The sequence below is a fragment of the Syngnathus acus genome, chromosome 24, assembly GCF_901709675.1.
Source record: "Syngnathus acus chromosome 24, fSynAcu1.2, whole genome shotgun sequence".
In the NCBI taxonomy this organism is placed as follows: domain Eukaryota; kingdom Metazoa; phylum Chordata; class Actinopteri; order Syngnathiformes; family Syngnathidae; genus Syngnathus; species Syngnathus acus.
Genome location: NC_051108.1, coordinates 4,155,689 through 4,167,830, shown reverse-complemented (window position 1 = coordinate 4,167,830; position 12,142 = coordinate 4,155,689). Strand labels below are relative to the sequence as shown.

At 39.4% G+C, this 12,142-nt stretch overlaps 1 protein-coding gene across 2 annotated transcripts in view; it reads right to left on the bottom strand.

Annotated features, from left to right (window-relative positions):
- LOC119117709 (forkhead box protein N3-like) overlaps nucleotides 1–12,142 on the bottom strand; it is a 45,059-nt gene that overhangs the window by 18,399 nt on the left and 14,518 nt on the right. For both annotated transcript variants that reach the window (XM_037244156.1, XM_037244157.1), the window contains exon 2: nucleotides 6,637–7,236. In XM_037244156.1, coding sequence (XP_037100051.1) covers nucleotides 6,637–7,218 — 582 coding nt within the window. In that variant the 5' untranslated portion in view covers nucleotides 7,219–7,236. The remainder of the gene's footprint in view (nucleotides 1–6,636; nucleotides 7,237–12,142) is intronic.

The following is a 12,142-nucleotide window of genomic DNA, read 5'->3' as shown; positions in this document are numbered from 1 at the left end:
CAGGTGTTTTAATGTTTAATCTCCATATATAAGAGAATATGCACAAATTATACAATATCATAAAAATCATGAAAAATCTATAGATTAGCCGCATAAGAGCTTGTGCAAAAAGTAGCGGCTTATAGTCCAGTAAATACGGTACTTAAAAAAATATGAAGTCTTACTAGGACAATGTAAATATTTGTAAGATTTTTCTCCCCCTGTTATATGAAAATAATTACACCACTGTTCATTTATTTATTGTGCAGTTAGCTCAATTTAAACTTTTTTGGTGACCTTATTAGAATGCACATCGACTTCATCATCTGACTCGCCTTACTGAGAATCTCTGAATTATTAGTCTGCATGTCAGTGTGGTGGTACACAGGCCATATGTGCCAAGCGTGTTTTGCCGAGTGTGTACGGCGAGCTCCCTGGAGAGTGTGATATTACCCAGCATGGTCTGCTCTTGGGAGTGCTTCTATTACTGCCAGCAACACCTCTCCTGGAGAGCATGATATTACACACACATACGCTCACTCCCACAGAGGTGACCTCCCGCTGGGCCAAATTTCCCCGTGCACCTCCAGGCCGTCAACCGTTTGTGTATATATAGAAATATGTGTGTGAGGGCCCGACTAGCTGCCCGTCTGGCGGCCCATTAAATCAATATTCACTACAGAAGCGCCGTCTGCCTCTGCCGAGCAGCCAACCAATCAAATTGCCTGATCTCCAGACCGCCCTCGGTCGATAGGCCAATCATAGGGCGTGACTCACAGAAAGGGTGTGACACCTAGGTTATTGCGGTCACCTTGGCAACAGGCATCATCTGGAGGCAAGAGAAGGTGAAATGGAATTTTTTCGAAAATGAATTCATGAAGTTGAGAGAAAGGCATCATATTTCATAATCAATAATCCTGTGCTTGAGATGTGAGATGAGTTTTGGCGTTTTCTGTGATGTTCAAGTTTGATACACTGAGACAATGGGCAAAGCAGATTTTAAAAATAGGACCTGAACAAGGTTGGATATCAGAGAACAAGACCTCAGAAAGTGTCTTTGTTTTCTTTTTCTGTTTTTTTTCCAAATTTCACTCCTTTGAAGGCATCTTTTGGGAACATGTTAAGCCGTCTATTTTTTTTTTCATCTGTGTCATGGAAAAATCGCTTTGCTTCATAGTGTTTGGAGCACAAGAACACAGATTACACAACAAATAATCCGGAACTCAAAATATCCCCCACTCTAGCTGCAGAAGAAACAAACTGGACTAGACTTTTGCTCCACTCCGCAAAACAACCACCCTGTTAAAATAATTTCCTTCCACATATCCATGTTAATAAAGTGCCAATGCAAAGCAGAGATTTTTCAAATGTTTTAAGCAAACTTGTCCTGGTTAAAAAAAAAAAAAAACATACCAAAAGTTGCTTGGATGACTTCATTGTGTGCAGAAGGAAAAAAAAAAAAAAAAGAAAAGATGAAGAAAGTGGATTCAAGGGCGTGTAGAGGGAGAGATGTTGCCAACATCTGTTTCCTGTGTTATATAAACTCTTGGGGATGGTTTCCCTTGGAAACGGGAGCGATGAAAAAGTCACGCTGCCACTGACCTGGCCGGTCACATTTCACTAATAAAAAATAAAAAATAAAATTATTTTTATCTAATATTTACAAATGATATGTCATGATAAATGCACACGTAATAATTTAAAAAAACCATGCAAATCACGCATTTATTTGTGAAATTATAAAAAAACATGAAAATTCCAATTATGGATCTAAAAAATACATAAAAAATCACAAATAGATTTATCAATCTAAAAAGGTGTGACATTCCAAAATGTATTAATGTGAATCATTTTCGCGTAAAACTTTCCCCACACTATTAAGTTCCTTTCTTTATAGCAGACTGCAATCTTAGTAGATCACGCACAACACACGCAATAAAAAAAAAGTGAACATGCAATTTAACGCCAGCTATTTGATATCACAGTAAATCACCCTCCCAAGAGTGCAATCACATTCTACAGAGTGCCAAAACTCACAAAAACGCCTCAACGCATTGCAAAAGTTCACTCGTACAAAATCCAAAGGGTGTCTTAGCAAAAGAAAAACACCACACAGTTTATATGTGACTTTTATATCAAATTATGTACGATGTGTCTGACATCTATAAAGACTCTGGCCTCTATAAAATCCCAACATCACCCATCCTTAAAACACCCTGCTGCAACCCATAATATTCCCGAGCTGCTCTCTCTGCTTGGCAGCCCTTCGTTTCGCAACGTTGTCCAGTACGTTTCTTATCAATTTTAAGTATTATAACCGCCTGTAATTCGTCAAACATCCGCAGTGTAAAAGGAAAAACCATGCCTGGTTTTTAAGCCTGATTAATGCAGGGATCTATTCTTACTTACTGTATATATCCTGTACAGATAAACAGTGGATTATCCAATCCATATTACATACTTTTGATACTTTGCGTACTGGATACATGTCGAAATATCATTAACATATTGAGTATATAAAAGCTAGCTTGAAGGATTGCATACGTGCACTGTAAAATATAATCTGCAGGTGCTTTAAAGGCAACAATAACACAAAGCTTCTCAAGTAAAGGAAATATAAGAATTCCTTTTTTTGATGTTGGAGGCTGCGACCCCAAGCGTCACTTTCCAGCAAACCAAAAATGAAAACGACATTTGTTTAGCTATTAACATTGTCGCATCAAAGCAACTATTTTCGACATTTTCTATTTCTATTTTCTATCTCTATAACATTTCTATTTTCTATTGATCAATGCACAGGATATTGATATAAATAATTTGTAAAATACTCACATATGGAACTAACCAATAGAATCAATTTGTAAAAAATATATAAAATAAAAATAACCACATTGGGACTAACCAATAGAATCAATTTGTCCAAAAAAATAAATAAATAAAAATACTAACATTGGGACTAATTAATAGAATGAATTCGTGAAAAATATATAAAATAAAAATAACCACATTGGGACTAACCAATAGAATCAATATGTCCAAAAAATAAATAAATAAAAATACTCACATTGGGACTGACCAATAGAATCAATTCGTGAAAAAGATATAAAATAAAAATAACCACATTGGGACTAACCAATAGAATCAATTTATCCCAAAAATAAATAAATAAAAATACTCACATTGGGACTAACCAATAGAATAGTGAAAAAAATATAAAGTAAAAACAACCAAAGCAGTGATTTTAAATCAACCAGCAATTTCAATGAGTCATTTAGGGTTTAACTTTTCCCTGGCTTCTTTCACTGACACCTTTTATACACGTGAATGCCCTTAAGAGTGTTACATCTGTTAAAACATGCTTCCCGCAGCTATTGTGAGGGCTACGTTGACAAGAATGTTCTCACGCACACACACAAACGCACACACACTCACATTTGAAACTATATATAAAAAACATTTGACTGAACAAGCATTACCAACGTTATTTTGCGTGACAAATTCCCGCATTTGCACACCCCAGAGATGCAATATTCTCTTTTTTTAAGCAGTATATAACATTACCAATGGTCATATCAGTGATTTGATATTTCTAAGGCACCAGGCATATTTCTCATCACACTATTTCTTGCAGCAGCAAAAAAAAAAAAACAATAACAATAGCTAAATCATGCAGATGAAACTCGCTTAATGCACTTCATGCTCCAAATTGAAAACAACAAAAATGGTTGCTGTTACTCCACTGTGCGCCCATCTCATAGAAAGTTATTAGTTGGTGTATCTAAAAACACTGCACTCTATTTACTCTAAACCTTAAGTGTTGCCTCGGGGTGTCTTCAGTTAGAAAACGGAATTTATTTCAGTTAGCAGGAGGAGCCCAAGGAGAGCATAACATGGATGATTTAGCCCACTATAACAAGCTAACACATTTATTACATCCACAAAGGAGCTTATGTTTTGGAATTTGGATGTTGTGCTAGGGGTAAATTTTATTTTGTTGTAGATGTGTAGAAGTTGGACAGCTTTTACGGAGAGAATGGAAATAAATACAACACTGACACCTCAGACACAATTCTGATGCACTGATCCAGAAGTCTGAGGACAAGGCTTGCCATTAAGGCATGTTATTGTGCAAAGAAAGGAATCTTGTTTGTAAACAAAGCCATGGCAACCTTGAGACTCTCTTGAAGTTCTCACACAAGCTTGCCCTTCCACACACAAAGCTGACACGCAGTCACACACCAAAAACAGGCACGTGGAGCAGCAGGATTATTCTAAACGAGTCTCCATCTTGTCAGCTGCCTGGATATGACCCAGAAATACAGTCACCGGAACAAATAGGCCACTGTCATATTAATCTCCACCTCTACAAATTGATGGAAATATGATTTGGTGTGTCCATGGTAAGCTATCATCCTGCTGCTCTTAAAAACTTTTTTCCAAACTCAAATTCCATTATTTTTCCTGCGTAACAAGCTGCACCACATAATACCATAATATAATTAAAAAATTATAATATATAAAATAATGCAATAAATAAAAATCATATAAAAAATCAAATAAATAGTAATAATATAAATAATATATATAATAATATTTAATATATAATAAGATAAAACATTTAAACCTCAGTAGTCATTTTTTTTAAAAAAAAGGCATAAAAATAGGTCATTTTAAAAGAATACAGAGAAAATGGAAAATAAATAAATTGTAATAATATAAATAATATATATAATAATATAATAATATTTAATATATAACAAGATAAAAAATATTTAAACCTCAGTAGTCATTTTTTTTTTAAAAAAAGGCATAAATATGGGTAATTGTAAAAGAATACAGAGAAAATAGCAGTGAGATTCTGGGTGAAAAGACGGAAATGACAAAGATTCTGTAATTGCAGCTTCAAATAAAGCACAGTACTTGGCAGGTAGAGTAGCAGTCTGCAGAGATGTGCCCTCGTTTCTACACAGACACAGCGCTCAAGCACGTGCGCGAGTCCTTTTATGCATGCATGCTTGCTCCTGAGTTTGCATTTTGCCTGCGCGCCTGTTTATTTTGTGTGTCTGACATGCGAAACGTGTGTGTGACGAAAAAGTGTGTGTGAGAGAAAGGGGGGGGGGATAGGTTTGAAGGGTTAATTAGTGTGCTGTCTTGAACAGTGTGCAGTGACAGGAAGACAAGGCAGGGTGTCCTTGCCAAAATCTCCTCTACACATGGAGCGCCACATGCACACTTTTACAACATCCGTGCACACATGTGAGCCTAAAAAAAGTGGACGAGGACATCCACTCAGCACCTCCGCATATTTTAACAAGCCGCTTTTCCCCCGTTGCTACAGCAAAAGTATACTTTTGTGTCAACTGCAACCTTGTTACCATGGAGATATGTATACAAGAGAAACTCAGTGCCCTTGTAGTCAAGGGCCCAGATGACAGCATAGCGTGAGCGAGTGTGCACAAAGACACGCATCAATTTGCGCTTTAACACACTAAATAGGACATCTGGTTCATTCAGTGGTCAAGGAAAAAATGCCAATGCATTATGGAAAAATAAAAATAAGCATTGATCATCACTGTTTGTCCCCTCTGCCCCCGACAGTCTGATGAAATGGTAAAAACTGCCGGCGTTTGTGTTATTAAATCCTCCGGTATTAATTCAGCGCTAATTGAGTAAGGGATTCATTCCCCGTTTACCCTGAGTCTTTAACGGAGTAAAATCCAGATGGGGAAAGCCTGTATAAAAGACTATATCGAGACTTAAATCAAAAGAGAAACGCTGTTCCCATTGGGGAAACGTTAGAGTGAAAGAGAACTAAGAAAGCGAGATAGAGATCATCAACTATTGATAAGGTCGGATCTGGTACAGCTGTAGACAAAATACAGAATATGTTGAATTTCAAGTTGGATATCCTTGCAAACCATTGATAACTGTCTCTCTGTGATATAAATGGTGAATAATGGGACACATTGTATATTTAACATTGTATATCCGTACAAATTATTTCAATCACAAGTACCGTATTTTCCGAACTTATAAGGCGCACCTAAAAACCTAACATTTTCTCAAAAGCCGACAGTGCGCCTTATAGTCCGGTGCGCTTTATATATGGACCAAATTCTTAAATTTAAACTGGCCCGAAGCATTGTGTCATGAAATCAATCATAAGTGGCCCGCTGAAGACTATGAATCATGAATCAAAAAGGCTATGGATCATTATTTTGTGATTATAAAGTAATTTGTTGCGTCTGACGTTGAAATAAAAAAGATAAAATGGAGAATGATTTGATTTGGATTAAATAATCTGACATGATGCATTAATGGTGCGCCTTATATAAAGACAAAGTTTTAAAGTGGGCCATTCATTGAAGGTCCGCCTTATAGTCCGGTGCGCCTTATAGTCCGGAAAATACGGTATTCTGAATATGGTTGTCAGACTACACGTGACTACAGTAGTTTATATAAAAAAAAAATTATTTAGTGCCAAAATACAAAGAATATTGAACTTCTAATCCAGTTAAGGGCAATTTAAATTTTGGAGGGAGCAACAATTTTAATAATCCAGCATGATGGAAGCAGACCTCAGTTGAGCAAGGATTTAAAAGACAGGGTAAAAATATCAAGCTAATGACTTGATCATCATAAAGTTGCTGTGGTTACCTGACTGCGGTCTTTATCCACCTTCTTGAAGCATTTGTTTAGTGACAGATTATGGCGCACTGAGTTCTTCCATCCCGTCGGGGCGCTTGCAAAGTAAGGAAAATGCTCAAGGATCCATCCGTAGATATCTTTTACCGGCAGGCGCTTGTTCGGCGCATCCTCGATAGCCATAAAGATCAAGCAGCTGAAGGAATACGGCGGTTTCCTATTGGCCCCCACTGCCAAGTCGTACGCCGAGTGTGCATCGCCCAACAGGGGGTCATCCGGGCACGGCGACGTGGAAGAAGGTGAGCGGGGGTGCTGACCGTCGGGGTCTAGCAGCGGGGAGACGCTACGTAAGCCCGAGTGGCTGAAGCTGTTGAGGAGGTCGGTGCTCTCGTGGAGCCAGGAAAGACTGGTGAGCTCTTCGTCTTCAGCTTTGGAGAAGGAGGCTGATAAGGACAAGGAGAGGTCCGCCGCCTCCGCCTCTGATGCTGCCGTCGCAGCGTCGCCTTGTCGGTACGGCGGGCTCATGCCCTGTGAAGCGCTGGCTCCACTACTGGGGCTCTGGGCCTTCTTACTGGGGGGCATGGTGGGTCCCATCCAGCCCAGGGCTCACTCCTAAAAAAAATAATAATAATGAAAGTTAATGATAAAAGAATTGAGAGAGAAGGCACAAAAACAGACAACTCAATAGAAGGAGCAAAAAAAAAAATCTTATGTTATTCATTTGTCTTTCTCATTTTCTTAAAGGCCAAAGGGTCGAGACAAACCGCACTCTTTTGACCACATTTCCAATTAGAGTGTGAAAGACATGAGAAGAGAAGTGTACATCATTTTTTTTTTTTTTCTCTCTGAGGCTTTTTATCCATTTCTCACTGGGATGGCAAATTTAATGCTTCACTGGTTGGGGGAAATCCGACATGTTCAACTGCCAGCCAATTACAAGCGTACCATGCAAGTATTGACATTACACAAGGCTGCTGTCACAATACAAGTATTCTGTTAAAGGCTCTCATAATTGCTGGATTACGCATTCCACCATGGCAATTCTGTAATATTTCAACAACGAGATGTAGTTGGAGATCTTTTAACGTGCTCTAACTAGACTCTTAATGACTTCATTTACAATATATGCAAGCAGGCGGCAAATAAACTGCCTCAGGTTTGTATTTCAAAAAAAATTGTCAGATCATACATCCATTCATAATGGAAAAATATTTTCTTTACTGCTCTGCACATTAAACGTTCCACTGTATTAGATCAAGTGATTATTCGTAACCATTGGAACTGTTCTTGCTGACTAATCGGTAATATCACAATTAGGACTGAATGCATTTCCATGCATAATGTGACCTCTGCATTTACCCCTCAAAAGTGCACACACACACACACACACACACACACACACACCATTAGTGACACATTAAAGAGTTGGGCAACTTCCCAATGCCTTGCTCAAGGGGCCACAACAAATGAGCACAATCTAAATTTAATCTACTCATTATTTGTTGTCACATTCAAGTATGGGCACAATCTCAAATCCAGGCAGGATGCTTGTAAAACCAGTGATAGATACAAATTCTGGATGTTGCGTGCAAATACAGACACGCATATGAAAGGCGCACACACATCAGAGAGCAGCACCATTAGGACACGGGGATTAAGTCCAGATATGTTCTGGCCGGCCCCCTGTGCGGTGCGATCACTCTCTAATCCAAGGTGATCATCTGCCAATCTGTCCCTTCACTCTGCGTGATTGACGGGCAGCTGTCACCCATGGCAACCTACCGTGCCATGACAAGCTCGCCGGCCGCTATGTCACCATGGCAACAAAATGGAAACAACACGGTTCTCGTCTCTGTCTGCTCTTCCTACCTATTTCAATTTCCTACCCACGCTGATAACTCTTCTTGGGTTGTAGCGGAAGGACTCGGCTAAATATAGATTCGTCACGTTATAGCCCTGCGTATAGTCGCCCATAGTCGCTCCAGCTGGCTCTCCCGACAGCAGAGGGAAACGCCAACAAGCCTTTGATCGTCCTTTTCCTCTATTTCCGCACACTTTCTGACAGCGGCACGCTCATTCAACAAGCTGTACCTGTCTGAGGAGGAAGGTTATTTCACCAATATTGACATTGAACGTAATGAATTCAAATTGCCCCTGTGACTATAAATGTGGAAACAGTGAGCATCAAAACGATGGGCAAGCTGGAAAAAGGGTTTGATGGGTGCCTTTGTTAGCGTCTTTATGTTTGACAAGCCTGTCGCAGTGTGTCCGTGCTTCTCCTGGAGAAGACGCAAGGGCATCTTCCTGACATTGCTCCCGGTAACAAACCGGAATGTAAAGATGGATCCGATGCTCTCCTTCTTTCCGTCTCTTCTCTTCCTCCTCCTTGTTATGTTGCCATAGCGGCAAGGGGGCCATGAAACATTACGGCTGACAGTAAAGTCATCTCATTTTACTGTTGCTATGACAACAAACTCCTCACTGTTGGTTGGGGCCGGCGTGAGCTGCCGCCCAAGCCTCGTGCTTGAGCGTGTGTGTGTGTAGAAACACATATGTGTGTGTGCCATGGTGTCTCCCGTGGGTTCTAATAAAGCTTAACGCACTTGCTCAGCTCTAAACAAAACTTTGATGCAACTCCAACAGCAGCCCCCCCTCAAGACCAACCGCTAAAGGACAAAGGCAGATATCGCTCGAGCTCAGACAAAATGATGCGAATACGTTGGTGTGTGCGTGAAAATATCCTCGCATTTGTATGACAGATGGGACTGCGCCATTCTCTCTGTTTTCTTCATTCTCCAGATCGCTTTTTGTGTTTGCATGCCTTGTTTTGATTTGTTTGGCATGTCCACTCTTGGCTTTGTGTCCCCCCCCCCCTCCCTCATGAATTTGTGTGTGCGCAAGACCTAAAGTACACTTTCTGATTATCTCTCTAAGTATCGCTCAATGTTAAATCCTATGCATACCAATCTAGTATTGAAGGTATAATCTGTGAGGTCTGGCACCACCCCAGCTCTGTTTGCACTTTCTAACCTGATAACACATACCTCTAAAGAGACAATTCAATTAGAATAAATGGCTTTTCCCAGTTTGAAACACCATTGGAGAACAGTTGGTGTCTCTGATTATTCCTACGCTGCCATGAATACAGATTCCAAAAAGCAGATTATAGACATCACTGATGAAACTAGAATAGCACCCAGTCAGGAATACCCCCCCCCCCCCCCCGCCCCTTACTTGCCCCAAGGCTTAAAAATGAGAAGAAGCTCTGTATTTATTTGTTTCTCCATCTTGTTTTTCTCGTTAACGACTGCTAATGTGAAACATTACCGATGGGTTGCGATGTCATTTTGAATCGGGTATGGACAGTCATAAAACATCGGCTTTATAAATGGGTGATCCAACGATATTTAGATTTTCACGTATTTTCTTTTGTACAACTTGTTTTTATGCACTTGATCAAAACTCTTTTTCAACACAATTTGCCAAAAGAGGTCAAAATTCCCGTTTCTGAAAAATCTCGTTTACATGCCTCAACAGATATTCACACATTTTAATATCCCAGATTAAAACGGCGACCCTCGCAGATGTCATACCGCAAACAAATGCCATTCCAAAAATTCCTTTTCTGCTGCGTCTTTGAGCTCGGCCATAATTGTTTACATCTGCTTGTGTGACTTTTACGCAAGACGTACAGATTTAAACGCATGTATATACTGTCTACATACACACCCTGTGTTATTTTCACCATAGAGACAGAAAATAAAATGAAAACCTCCGTGCAAGTACATCCTTTACCACAAAAAAACAAAATTCATTGCGGATAGAGCAAACTCATAAAAGCACTGTTACTTCTATTTACAACATATGCTTGCATATGATCGGGATAGGTGGGCGGAGCAACGTGTTTGGCTGTAAAAGAGTGGGAGGTGTTTTTGTCACTGTGAGTGTGGTTGATTTTCTTGTGCGTGGTAGCTTTCCACTCCTGGTATTTAACGTTGTATACAGATTACAAAAAAAACAATACCTACAGGTAAATTATATTTGTTTTATTTTATTTTATTAGATAAGTGATTTATTTAATTTAATTTAAGTTTAATTTTCTTGTGCGTGGTAGCTTTCCACTCCTGATATTTAACGTTGTATACAGATTACAAAAAAAACAATACCTACAGGTAAATTATATTTGTTTTATTTTATTTTATTAGATAAGGGATTTATTTAATTTTATTTTATTTTATTTTATTAGTTAAGTGATAATAGCTAAGGCTGGGGATATACAATGTTATCCAAGCCCAATTCCAGACAACACTTTTGAATCTGGTTCTTGTTTGGTGTTGTTGGTTGTTAGGAAGACGGCGGCACCAAGGAACCCACTGGAGGGATTTCTGACATTCAGTTTTGGCAATTAGGTCATATCTGCAGACCCCCCACCACTTTACCCTCATTATGTCTGCGACAAGTAGATGAACAGAAAGCACAAATCACTTTATGAATGATGTGTTTGGTCCTCTTTAATATTTTAGCAGGGATAAAAGAGACACGTGATAAGGGAAGCACTTTCTGTCATGGATGCTTCAATGGATGTCATGAAAATAAAACATTTGACAATCCAAAGATGAACAAACATCGGCATGATCGAACGACAGATATGTTAATCAGCAGCCAAACATAACCCTAATAATATTGACCTTAATGCACCCTGCTGACCTCTACTGACATCCTTAAGCAGCCTTGTGAGAAAAAAAATCTGTGGGTAATAACTAATTCCTATTATCTAATTGACAGTGTAATCATCTTACAATGCATTCACGCTCTCGCCGATACGAGTCTAAATCACATGTCAAATTTACCTAATCCTCGGAAGATCTTCATTCCCTGTTGGCTGCCGCTTCTGATTTTTGAATGTTTTGCACGCCGTAGCCAGAAGAAACATTTCAATAATATGCTTCATATCACAACTCTGTTCCCTACTGGCTGTTATATTCCAACCCCCCCCCCGCCCAAACCACATCAGTGGAGGAATATTAAAATAAAACCAATATAGTCTTATGACATGCCGTCAACGTTTCGGCTTTACTCTGGGCCCTTAGTGGACTGAAACGACTATTACAACTTTGTCAGTTTGATCCCCGCTTATGATATACGTTGCATGCCACATCCACACTTTCCTGTCAGTCTCCACGACACAGTCAAATAAAGACTGTGCTAACATTCCCCCTCCCCCTGACCTCGCGCTAAAATTACCGTATTTTCCACACTATAAGGCGCACCGGATTGATTATAAGGCGCACCTTCCATGAATGGCCCATTGTAAAACTTTGTCCATATATAAGGCGCATCGGATTATAAGGCGCACCTTCAATGAATGGCCCATTTTAAAACTTTGTCCATATATAAGATATATACTACATTTGGCCCGCGGGCCGGACTTTGGACACGTCTGCTGTAGTGGCTCAATATTGGTCCATATATAAGGCGTACCTGATTATAAGGCGCATTGTCGGCTTTTGAGAAAATT